The 13641-nt window shown below is 41.7% G+C and overlaps 1 protein-coding gene across 2 annotated transcripts in view; it reads right to left on the bottom strand.

Moving 5' to 3' along the window:
- Window positions 1-480: 480 nt before the first annotated feature.
- Window positions 481-13641, bottom strand: part of efna3b (ephrin-A3b) — a 74257-nt gene continuing 61096 nt past the window's right edge. Inside the window, exons 5-6 of one of the 2 annotated variants that reach the window (XM_026183650.1) lie at window positions 12573-12650; window positions 481-4132 (exon numbers count right to left, since the gene is read on the bottom strand). In XM_026183650.1, the coding sequence (XP_026039435.1) occupies window positions 4014-4132; window positions 12573-12650 (197 nt within the window). In that variant the 3' untranslated portion in view covers window positions 481-4013. Of the gene's footprint in view, window positions 4133-12572; window positions 12651-12697; window positions 13352-13641 lie in introns of those variants that run through there. The other variant, XM_026183649.1, reaches the window with a different exon arrangement.

Raw genomic sequence — 13641 nt, 5'->3', positions numbered from 1 at the left:
ATCTCAACCCTTGTGCTGTCCTGTCACTCAGTGGTGAATATGTTACCTCTACCTGTTGCATAACATCACAGCCTTTAAGCTTGGCTGCACTCTGACATCAGGAGCAGCATTATCCCTCCATCAGCCGGTCCAGACGTACAGGTACACACTGCTGCCCTGTCCCATTGTCATTCAAATGTTGGGTTGGTGATTGAAGTGCTTATCTCTCCTAATCGGAGTGTGTAAAGGTATTACTGCAGAGGGAGAGCCTTGCCACACCAACTTTGATATGGAAAATCACATCTGTGAGCTCCCAAACAACATTATCTACAGAGAACTGAGTATACCAGGTAAAACCTTTTTTCTGCAACCCCTCCATCTGTTGTCTTGGATTAGCTCCATGCTTATTTTGTTTTTTTTAGATCCTCAAAGACTTAGAGAGCAGGGAGGGTGAGGGAGATTAACAGGGGGAAGCAAATAAAGAGGCGAACACACGTCTTGTTAAAAGTAACATTTGTAAGCTTATTATTTTGTTATCATGATCATTGTTATAACCTCTGTTATGGTTCGTTCAGTTTACAGTTTATTTTCAAGTTCATTTAAAGTCATTCCAGTCGAAGGTAAACATGATTGTAATTGTTGTTTCCAACACTAGTAAATGCTTTTATTGTTTTGCCAGACAACAATCAGTCACATTTTCTCATTCATACGCACACATGGAAAGATCAGAAACAAAGAGTCTGTCGCTCGCTCACTCACTCGCGCTCTCTCAATAATTTGCACACACGAACGCACCCATGAACACACATACATGTTTTCTCGCCCGCGTGTCTGAGTTCTTAAGTGCAACTTCTTGAAGAGTGATTTAACCTTTCAAACTCTTCAATTCTCCCATTGGACACCCGAACCCAAACCTTTCCTCCTTCACCCTCCCACCATGAGCTATATGTACACCTGGGGCTGGATCACACATGGTCTTTTAATTGTTTGTTTATTTCCACAGGCACAATCTCTTGTCAGGGTGACATTTCATTAGACTTACTTGCATTCTTTTCAGTTTTTCTTACTAGACATGTTGATCATTTTAACCCATTTAGGTCTCCAAAAAGGCCAAAATAGGTAAAAATTACACCTTTAAAAAGGTTCAAAATATATCTCTGCCTCAGTGAAACATATGCTATCTATATACAATTAATAGCAAACAGACATAGTTTATTTTAAAAGGTTATCACTTTAGTACTTCCCTTTTATAAATCTGGGATTTCTTTAAGATAAAAGCACATGGCCAAAATGAAAACGAGAACAGCTAAAACAGATAACAAATACCAACTTTCTGTCCACACTATAAAATCCTCAACTCAAAAATACTTGATCTTACAATTCCCATGATGCAACTCTGTAACTCCTCTCAGAAGTCATGTCTTGTACAAGCCTATATTTTTCAAATGTCATGGCCCTTACTGATTAAACAAGACATCTATTTAAAATTTCAAGGCTAAAGTTCAGCTTAGTTTACTTATCCGTTTAACTTTTCTAAAGGTTAAAGTTATCATAATTAGGCATGTGGACTGCCAGGAAGCTGTAGCCAGTAGTTGTCTGTTAAGCCACTGAACTGTACCTTTTTCCTGTGCTTGCAGTGTTGGCAAAAGGCTAAAATAATGGCTTCAAAACTGGACTTCACAAACCAATATGTGATGTCACTGTTGCTGTGCCCATCTTTTATTTACAGTCTATACCCCAGAGCCAGAGATTACATTTAAAAACGTTCTCACGAGTTCACTAATGCTCCTAATTATCTCCTAACTCATGTATATAGTCACCGGAGCGTCTTTTAAAGGAAATAAAGCGACGCGCCAGTGTTGTTGTTAAAAACATAGTATGCAGCATGACTTTACCTTAAAGTTGAACGAGTTGAAGAGAATCACAGAGTGCAGCCCAGGTTTACATAAAGCTTAACCCAACCCAATTTTCAAACTTTTAAAACCCGTCTTCCCATCTCAACATAAGCAGTTATGTACCACAGCAAACTCAAGAAAACTGAAAATTAAAAAAAGAAAGGAAAGGAAAACAACCGCAAAGAAAACTGAGCTTCAAGTTTGTAAAAATGCTTACATCACATTTCACCTTGTCAGATTTCAATACATTAGAATTCCATTCTGTTCTGTTGTGACATTTACACGAGTACTTGAACGCCTCACGTACCGGTGGGCGAGCCGCGTGGCGTCAGTCCTTATCGACTAACGGCCAGCTCACAGTCCATCGTCATCATCCTCTTTATTATCATTATAATCAACATCACCTTCATCATTGTTATCAGCTACTATGGTAAGCCATGCCCTAGTAGAGTCCATCTGTTGGCAGGGTAGGGTAACCATGGTGAATAAGGTGCTAGTTGCTATGGAAACGCTATTCTGAAGCAACCAACTGGTACATTTGTTTGAGTTTTGGACTGCTGTACCTCCCCACCAAAGCACTTGGTTTGTATGTATAACTTGCTGCTTTAGTCGTGTTTTGATTTTTTTTTTTCTTTTTTGCGTTTTCATACTTATAAGATGTACAGTATGTGGATGTATGTATTTTTTTAGGCTGTTAGTACCTTTTAAAATAGTCTCTCTCTCACTCTCAAACACAGACAAACAGCACACTCGAGATGGTTTTGTTTTTTCCCCACTCGGGCACGCATAAAACACACTCAAACAGAAACGCAAAAATGTGGCAACTGACATATGGGCGTACAGAGAACAGGGTTGGTAGAGCAGGCCGCTAAACCAACATGGCTTGGACAGGACCTATTTATTGATGCTCGTGTGAGTGACTGCTCCTCCTCTCTCGTCCCCTCCTCCGGGTTCCCCTTCCTCTCCTCTGAACAGCTTGCAGTCGCTTGTGAGGAGCGTAGTATTGCTGAGTGTATCCATGGCTGCTCGATGGCCATCGTGTGCTTCATTAACCTCGGAGCTGGAAGAGGACGAACTGAGTACTTCAAGGAAAAGACAGAAAAGTAGCACAGCAACTTCTAACGTCCACAAACCCTTGCACTGTCTGTCAATGCCACATATTCAGGTTCCTTTCCCCCTCTTCTATCTTTTCCTCAAAATGGTGAGTCGACATTTAAATGCTTTGTATTTTCCCATGACCCCTTTCTGTCCTTTTGCCTTCTGAGCGCTGATGGTGAACACAGAATGACACAGCATAGTGGAAATGGCAACTGAAACACTGGTGGTCTGGAGTCCCAGGGTCTATCTGTGTATGAACTACCGGCTACTTTGACTACATGGGGCCAACATAGTTCATCAGCTGGCTCCATTTTTTTTTTTCCTCTGTGTGCTGGGAAAAGCTCCCAGTATCAAGATAAACAACAACAAGAACAACAAAAAGGCAATTTCAGTTCAGTACCGCTGAAATCTATATGAATCAGTTCATTTCAGTTCTATTTGTTGCAAGAAACTATGGCAACTAGACTTAAGGATTCTTACAGCCAATCAGATCCAAGGGAAAGTCTTCAAATAGGTTTCAGTTTGGTGGTTGGATTTCATCTTTTTATTAGGATTTGAGCTCCACCTCACCTGTGGAATAAATGCTTTGTGTGGTGTGCAGGATTCAACAAGCTCAACATTTGGCCTGCTCATGTACACACACACACACACACACATTCACACACACGCACACAGAAACAGAAAAACACACACTCACAAACAGTCTACCCCCACCTGCACCTGTGGGCACAGGCTGACTTTAATGCCAGATATGGTTCAGTCTGTGTCACCAAGTGTCTGAAGGTGCCTGTACTCTGCCAAAACCACACTCCCTCAAACACACAGCTGTACACACACAGACACACACATGCACGCACGCACACAAAGACACACGCACTCCCCCCCCCACACACACACATTGTGATTCTTCCAAACTCTAATTTCAAAGTCTTGCTCGTCTTGCTTTCTGCTCTATTTGCCTCTCCTCTCCTATCCTCTCCTCCGATATTGTACACCTTCCCAAGGCTAGTTGGCATGGTGACGCTAATGGGATGGCCGTTGCTAGGAGATGCAGAGAGCGGCCAAAAAGAGCATCGTCACGGTGAGAAGAAGGCGATCCCTGGATGGGCTGCTTCCACTGACGCTCTTCTCCAGCTTGGGAATAACAGGATTAAATTCAGCTTGAAAAATAAAAGAGAATGAGAAACTATTAGAACGCAACAACAACAGGAGAGAGACAGAGAGATCTTAATTATAATCATGTCAGATGAGAATTTTTCTGTACTTTTAATCCAAGGTTTTATTATTTGGTCATTCAGACGCCGTCTTTAACATCGGCAGCGCTCCTTATATTAGCTGCAAAATTTCTATGTCTGATCTTAGACCATGTTAAGGACAGTTTTTTCCAACTTTCCGATGTATCACCACTATAACCACATGCCACTTTATTAGGTACAAATGTTCAGCAATTTGTTCATGCAAATATCTAATCTAATAATAATATCTAATCAACCAATCACATGACAACAATTCAAATGCATTTAGGAACATTAGACATGGTCAAGTAGTATTAGGTAGTTTCTTTGTACATTTTGGGCTCCTTAACATCAAATGAGCATCATTTAAACACCACAGCGATCCTAAACATTGCTGCTGGCCTGACAATCCCTTTATGACCACACTGTACATATCTTCTGATGGCTGCTTCCAACAGGATAATATGCCACGTCATAGAGATCAAATCATCTCAAACTGGTTTAATGAACATGAAAAGGAGTTTATTGTACTCAAAGGACCCCAAAATCATAACCTGAAATCCATCTCAATACAGTAGAGCCCCTTTGAGATGTGGTGGAACAGGAGATTCGCATCATGAATAAATGTCAGTGCCTTGTTAAATAGATGCTCTCTAGGCAAAAGAGGTTCAACCCAGTAATACCAAGTGGCTGGAGTACACAATAATACACTAAAATAACAGATAATATAAAATATTAGCAAGAGCCTCTACTAATTGAGACTTCAGCTAAACTTCGGGGTACAAAATTTAGGCACTTTTTCCCCCTCAGGTGACGTGGCTGGGATGTGTTATTCTGTATAGCAAAGTATCACAGGGTGCAGTACCCAAACACACTGAGCCTTTCAGGATTTCTGTTGGTGTGTTTTTAGTTTTAAACAAGCATTGTTATTTCAGCTAACTGCTATCTCTTGTTACCTGGCCTCTGTACCAGGACTACAGCTGGCTTCAAATGGAGCACTTTGTTTTACAGTACACTCCACTGACACAAAACAGTCACAAGTCCTAAAGAAATATCTTGATTTTTGAAACAAGAATACCATGCTTACGCAATCCACAAAGCATAAGTCTGCATTATGTTGTTGTTCAAAGTCTGGCTCTTTGTCTCAGACGACATGTTGCCCATCCCTGTCTTAGATCATCTGACCAGATGCTCCAGGTGGTTTCAAGTCCAAGTTACAAACAAAGAGGTTTTGTACTTTTTCAGCTGGCACCTCTAAGCATCGGAACAGACTACCCGTTCATATCAGATCTGTCCTACATTTTTCCCCTCTAAATCCTCGCTTAAGACCTACCTGTCTGACAGAATTGAGACCCGTATGTAATTGGGTAGGCAATGTAATAAAGCGATTACTCTTTAGATTATCTATTGCCCAGTTGTCTTTTTTCCCTGTGTTTTGGTGGCATACTTCTGCAACACTTTTTTGCTGCTTTGAAGCATTCTCTATAAATAAAACTCGGCTCATCCTTCAGTGGAACATTTAAAAGCGTTTATCTGGCTTCCTAAATGTGCTATAATCTGGTTTCACAGCACAACTTTTTCTCAAATGTGACAAAAAAAATGATGACAGCCCAAGAGAACAAAAGGCAGCTTTCAGTCTTACTCCCACTGAAATATGGTCAGTCTGCACTAAAAACAACACAAAGACTGCAGCTGTTACCAGACAGCATTCATTGTTCTAATAAGGTGACACATTGCCCATCATACCTGAGACATAAATCTACTGTATGCACTGTAATAGCCCCAATACCCCTGCACTTACACCTGGAAACAGGCTAAAAATAGGTTTCTTGAGGGCAACACACCAAACTTTGATGTCTAGTCAAAGTGAGAAACACATGACCGAGCAGACAGTTTGCTACAAGCCTGCACCTATGAGACACACGCAGGGGCAGACACTCCCTCTGTAGTCATTTGATTAATAAGACTGGAGACCAGACAGGAGCACAATTTTCTGTCTGTACAGAAGGTCCCTGATGCTGATTAGCAACTATTGTGTTTACGGTCTGATGGCATTGAAATAAAGCAGGGCTGCTCTCAGTGTTTCCACTCGTCGCTGTATCTATCTCCAGAATATTTCCAGCTGCTCCGTGGGTCAGACAGGAGAGTAATGACTCTCTGACACCTGGTTTTAGAGATGGGCTTCTCTGGTATGCTTTGCCAGCCAGTCTAATGAGGTCCATGCAGCAGCGGAGCTCAGGTTAAATGCTTTGACCGTGGTGTAACTGAGTATGCAGCTGAGGGGTCAGGACACTGTGCGGCTTCAAACTGTTGTTTTGGTGCTGACTGACAGAGGAATGTGGTTTTGTAGACACCAACAGCAGACGGCAGAGCATCTCGTACAACTGGTTCCAAAGTGAGGCTCTGCTAATCGCCCCATTACACAGAGACACACAGACACTCATAGTCTGCCACTGCTGTTAATAACCGTATAATTATTGGCGTACAAGTTGTTTGTGCAAAGGTCATGTGAGGTGCATTGTGACCTTCTGACATGCTGGGCTGAGCTAAACATACAAACGTCTGCATGTACATATTACAGTGCACAAAAAGCAAGTAGCATCTACCTAATAATTAAGCTCAGACAGCTGTAAGTGTCTATAAATCTGGAAGTCACGAAATGCAGTGTTGTGCAAAAGTCTTGAGCCACCCATCATATTTCCTGGGAAACTTGCCAAGACATTTTTGAAACATGTGTAAACTGAAATGGAAATATAGTATATTAGGCAAAAACAACGTTTTTACAGTTCTAATGAGCTTGAAAATCACCACCTTTATACTTCTACACAGCCTGAATTCTCTGAGACAAGCTTTCCTGTCATTTCTTCAGGAATAGTTTTCCAGGCTTCTTGAAGGACATTCAAAACTCTTCCTTGGATGTTGGCTGCCTTTTCTTCTGTTCTCTGTCAAGATGATCCCACACTGCTTCAATAATGTTGAGGGCTGGGCTCTGGTGAGGCCAATCCATGATTGATGGTGTTCCACTGTGTGTTTTTCTATTTAGGTGTGTGTTTGCAGCACAGGCAGTGTGTTTGGGATCATTCTCGTGCCAATCAGATGCTTTGCAGATGGTATTTAATTTAAATCAAATCAGAATCAGAAATTTCTCATTTGGATTCATCACTCCATCAGACCTGTTGCTCCCATTTTTGTGTAATTTGGCCTTTTCTCCCTGTTTCCCTTCCATAAGCTTCTTTAAGAGTGGCTTCATTACAGCCACTCTTCCACTGAGGCCATTTCTGATGAAGCTTCAGTACAGTAGATGGAACAGCTGAATATCTAGATGCATTTTTCCTGTGTCAGGTCTTTGCATGATTTCCGGATGCTGGTGTAGATACTATTTTAGAGCTGTCACTTGTTTGTCCACCACTTGTCCAGTTTCCTCAGTTTTTTTTACAGAAAGCACTACACACCCGAAAGAGATATTTTATTCTGTCAAACTATATTATCTTTGACATTTTTCATAGACTCAGATAAAGAAATGAAAGGAAATCGTGTGTTTTTGCTACAGGCTGCTAATAATAAAGAGTCTAAAGATGTGCCAACACACAATACTGGTTCATCCCTTGAGTTAAATAAATAAATTGAGTGATTAATAGCTCAGTGATAAAGGACTTAACAAAAAAATCATCTGACATTTCCCTCAGACAGAAAGACTGTACTGAAAATTAGTGAAAAATCAGCCAATGCCCAAAGAAAAACTTTGAAAGACTTTCAGGAAGCCTGGAGAACCATTGCTCACGGCCGCTTTTTAAAAACTGCAAGAAAGTCTCCTTGGAAGCCAAATATAGAGTTGATCGTCAGCTTCAGGAGACGTGAAGAGGAACCTGCTCCGCTTTGCATAAGTGGAAACATTGTAGAGAGAGTGCCCAGCTTTAAAATCCTCGGCACACTCATCTCACACGGACTCTAAACACAACCTCTCGCGTGAAGAAGACACAGAAGCCATTTGACTTCTTAGAAACACTGCAAAGAGCAAACCTGCTCAAACAGCTGCTTGTGTCCTTCTACCACAGCTCGGTGGAGTATACTTAGCCTGGCATCTTGGTGTGGTATGCCAGCTGCACCGAGGCTGACAAGAAAGCTGTTCAGAGAGTCATTAAATCAACATAGAGGACAACCAGCTACCTTCACTCGAGCAGGTCTACAGACAATCAAGGTCCAAACGGCAATCTATCCATCTGTAGCACTCAGAGACAGGCTTCAAATTTCATTGTACTCCCATATAATCAAAAATAAAGGCATTCTATTCTAAAATATAAGAAAATAAGAGTAGCTTTTGCACAGTGCTGTAGCTTAGACTGGATTACGTCTGTCTAATCTGTATTTGTGAAGGAGTGTGTGAGCTAAATCCTCTTTTATACACATTTTATACTACATTATGTTACTGTGGGAGTATAAATCTGACCTTATTCTGTATTTTATGAATACTGAGTAATTTAAAAAGAACTTTTACAGCATTATGCAATTCAGTAGAAACGTCCTGGCATAAATAATTTAAGAGTGACTTTGTTGACACTGTGAGATGTGTTGAGTCTTCTCAGAGCTTATAATTTGTGGCGCTCTTGCATCAGAAAGCCCTCATTAAAGGGGCACTGCAGTGATTTAGTACTGCATTTTTACATAGTACTGAGGCTTTAGAGAAGCAGGTTAGAAAAAAAACAAACACACAAAAACTGTGACCGAGACTGTTACAAGAGCGCCTTTCATCAGATCCCGCCTGACTGGTTCATACACACGTCTTTCATCATAGTCTTTATTTAACAAACATCTCGCAGAGCCTCCGAAGACAATAGTCAACTGTCTGCAAAAGCCGCGCAGCTCTCGCTGCGACTAGTAAACAGAGTTTGACATGCTAAATCAGAGGCAGGTTACTTAAAAATAAAGAGCGAACGTTAGCTAAACAAACACTGGCTGTCCAAACAAACGCCACAAACAAACAGCTGTTAGATTGCTGAAGAAATTCAAAAGAAACTGACAGCAGACCGCATGCATGTATGCAAATAATTACGCTTTCCAGGAGTTTAACTGCAAGTAAACAGAATCATTAGCAGTGACATTTGGAAGGGATAAATGGTAAGCTCGAGTTATTCATGTTATTGGGCAAATAATAAATAAAACACATTTTAAATATTTACTTATTTGTTACACTTTGCTCCAGAATGCACTCGACCATCTCGCTTCTGTTTTTCTCGTGTAATCTTAGCTTTGTAAACCAAATATTTAAGGCGTGTTTAAAGGTTGCAATTGTGTTATTCAGCTCTCCCATACACCACAAAAATGCACAAATAGGTTTGCACGTTACAGCAAACGTGTAAGCTTGCCAGATAGAGATCGTTTAAACTGGTTGAGTGCAAACTGTCTCACAACTCTTTCTACAAATTGACCTAAAAAACAGTGACAGGTACTTTCACACCTAAGTCCAGCTAAAACAGTTGTTTTTCACTTTTGGGGCAGTTCGATTGGAGAGGTGTGATCATTCACGTACAGATAGACCCCCCGCTTTTTTTTTTCTTTTTTTTTTTTTAGAAAAAAGGTCCTCACAACAATCCGAAATAAGTTTATTTGTGATGAGCACGGGCTCTTGACCTCGATGCAACTACCGGGTGACCTGGAGTTTGAGCTCCTGTAGCCAGGTGTGCTGTAATGTAGCAGGGCTCACAAACTGCCGTCCTAAACACCTGACTTTCCTCTCACCTCTGCTTTGCCAGCTATATCTTAACACCCAGTGGGCTGAACTTTCACACATCCCTTGCAGTGGCACATCATAATTACCTGCTACCTTTTTTCCTCAAAAAGAAACCACAGCATAGGGAGAATTTACAAAATTTACAAACTGCAGGTATGAAAACGTTGATCTGTAACTGTGCTGTCTTCTGATGCCAAGTACCTTAAACACACTGTGCTCATAGGAATAGTAATTGCTACAACAAGCCCCATTAACAAGAACACGCTACAGATTTTTCTACTAATGGCCAGAGCTGATCATCGGATGCAGTAATCTGAGCCAACAGGGTGGGAAAATGAGCGTCCTCCCACTGAAAGCCTTCAGTAATCGCACGGTTGCACGGGGAGCAGCTAGCGCCATTCCATCTGCGTTGTAAATGAGATCTAAATGAAATCTAATGCCGTATTCAGCAGGGAACCACATTGATTGAAAGGGGAAGGTGCCCAGGAAATAAACTGCGAGGAGAGAAGGGGGGAGAAAGACACGGGTGGGTTCCAATACGCAACATTTGAGTTATTTCAACATTTCTACACACAATAATCAGGCAGATTTGAACTGCGCAGTCTGTGTGAAACTTCAGTAACAGTAATTAAAACTACGATGTGAGGACATCTAACCGGCAGCCAGGAGGACTGAGAGCGAAGGAGGAGAACAGGAAACTGTACCACTTCTTTGTCTTCAGCTCGTTTCGCAGCTCCCTGCTGATCTTCTCACTTCCTCTCACACCACTTGGGTTATCGTATTAATTTAATTGGCAACACAGCACTACAGGTGAAAAAGACCCATAGGGGCTGGGGTAATTTCTTTTCAGCTATTGTGTTAGCCGCTCACTATCAACAGTACAGCTAGAGTGCCATGTCCTCGAGCTGTCTCTATCAGTTTAACACATTAAATGTAGATATTCTTCTGTTGAAATGATCTTTAATGTCCTTTTCCTTCGCATAAAAAATCTGTACATGTGTAGCGAACAGATTTTATTTTGCAATAATCATGTTTTGCATTTACTGTATTAGAAAAGAAAGCAAGGAAGGACCAAGTACTGAGGAAATGTGATAAGAATATATCGTACATATTGTAATATATTGTTGCTAAGTAGCGAATGGGAATTTTTAGCTCTAAAAATTGTTTTGGCATAAAAATATTTCAAACTTTTTTTAATATCACTGTGATAGTGTTAATGAATACCATAAAACCTAAGATAAATATCGCTTCGGGGCGGGAAAAGTATTAAACGAGGGAAAAACTCAATTTCACACATCAAAAGGTGAATAAACTGAGTTTAGGTGGCTTTCTCCTCGACTGCATTGCTACTTGTGCTCTCGGAGGAAAAACGGAAGATGGGAATTAAAAGGCAGAGGCATGAGGAGGGCATAGAGAAAGGAGATGGAGTGAGAGTGAAATAAGATGAAAGAATGATGAGAGGAAAAAGAAGCGAGGGAGCGGTATCTCACAGAAACTCGCATGACCTGCAGCTATTTGCCGCAGCCAGTCATGAGTTTTCTTACGACAATTATTAGAACAAACTGACTTACACGCGTGCGCGCATGCGAGCGCGCGCACACACAAACACTCAGGCACACGGGGAGATTAACAACAACGCAACGCCATATTTTACAAGATACCTTGGAGGAGAGCGTGTGATAGCTAGACAGGATTATGATTGATACCAGCATGCCTGGTTGTGTAACGGCTGCTGGATAGGTAGGCCAAGCTACCTGCATGTTGTTACTGTGTTGCTATGCTGTTGCCACAACACTAAAAATCAACAATATGAACAGGTGATCCCAAAGTCTGTCATTTTTTGATTTACTTCTTCGCTTCTCTCTTAAATCGCTGCCAACAGATTTCACATTATACACACGATCAATTTAATCATATAACTCCAAATCGGAGCAACACAACGACAAACAGGAAGCACTTCCAAACGGGCAGGGGCTATCTGAATACGGGATATCTAAAGAGGCCCCGCTTTTCTGAATGAATTTTATACTTTTTGTTGTAAATTTTCAAGAAACTCTGTGTTCTCTGCTCATCTGGGTGAAAACGGCATGAAATGTGTGAAATGAATATTCATGTCGTTGTTTAGCAGGATCAGCAGCTTGCCAAGCCAGCTGGCGCTGTGAAGTTAACTGCGCTGAATATCATTTCACTTGGTTAGCCACTTTTGATGCTGCACAGTCGCACTGCCATCTATATCAATATCATTGGTCAGCCAGCTGACGCGTTCAAAGAATAATGCTGATGATCTTCTACCATATGCATTTTTTTTAAAAATTGCAAGCAAATCCAATACAAGCATGTCGTATCCATGTTTGCAATAATCCACTGCTGAAAATACAGCGAGCAGCATTAATAGGAAGTTGTTATTCCATATTTTCAGTCACTTAATATTTCAGACTAATAACTAATACATTGTTGCTTGTTTATGAATTTATGAACTCTGCTTTAACTTCAATGAGACGTTGAAGGCAAATAATCTGATTTCCTTGATTTGGTACTAAAGTGATCAAAATCAGAGTCTGTCGCTGTTTTTGTGAATCGAGCTGCAACAGACAGATGTGTCTTACACTTCCTGAACTTCCTGTGTGTATTACTCACCAAGCTCATCAATTTTTAGGCCTGGTCTAAGCGTGTAGACTCCATCTGTAGGCCCTGGCTCATCGTCCACATCAGAAGCTGTGTGTGAGAGAGAGAGAGAGAGAGAGAGAGAGAGAGAGAGAGAGAGAGAGAGAGAGAGAGAGAGAGAGAAAAGTAATTGAGCTGAAAAAAAAGGGAGCAGGGGTTAAACTATTGCTCCAACCAAGAGGACTTTAATTACTTCCAACATGACATCCAATAGAGTGGCATGACAAGGGTGCAGGGTTGAAAAACCCCACAGCATGCCGACTGACAAGCCACAATATCACAAGAAGCCCTGACAAAAAGATAGAGAGAGACGGGGAAAAGAGGGAATGTGAGGAGAGGCAGATCAAACTGAAGAGAGTCAGTGTGTGAAAAGGGATGGAGAGTGATGGAGTTGTGGGGGTGAAAGAGGGAGGAGAGGTTAATACTACAAAGGACCGGACAGGCCAGGGATCAAAGTCTGTGTGTGTGTGTGTGTGTGTGTGTGTGTGTGTGTGTGTGTGTGTGTGTGTGTGTGTGTGTGTGTGTGTGTGTGTGTGTGTGTGAAAGTGAGTGAGAGCGGGTCGAGAGATTGAAGGGTGGCAGGAGAGCGGATAACACTACATATACATAGCCACCCACTGACCGCACACGGCAATAAATGGATTCTGACAGGGAGAGAGGGAGGAGGGGTGGAAGAGAGAGGGAGAGGAGTGGAGAGGAAGCAGGAGGGGGTTGAGGGCCTTCAAAGCTGAAGCTGCTCCCTTTTTTTGCTGCTGTAAAGAGAGGGAGAGAGAGAGAAAGTGAAAGAAGAGTGAGACGGGGAAGAAGAGAAAAAAGAGGAGCTGGGACGTGGGGGGCTATGCTGTGAGTGAAAATGCTGCAGGAGACTCAGCAGCAGTATTAATAGCTCTGCCTGTTTTAGGCTGTATTTAGATTGTGTGTGCATCTGTATGCAGAGAGTGTGTGAGTTCGTTGGGAGCCTGGTGCTTTCCAGATGGGCAGAGTGGCCAGATGGGTCCAGGTAAAGCCTGCGAACAAGTCCAAGCATTATAGGTCAAACATC

Source organism: Astatotilapia calliptera, chromosome 11, assembly GCF_900246225.1.
Source record: "Astatotilapia calliptera chromosome 11, fAstCal1.2, whole genome shotgun sequence".
NCBI classification, from domain to species: domain Eukaryota; kingdom Metazoa; phylum Chordata; class Actinopteri; order Cichliformes; family Cichlidae; genus Astatotilapia; species Astatotilapia calliptera.
This window is presented reverse-complemented; position numbering and strand designations above follow the sequence as displayed.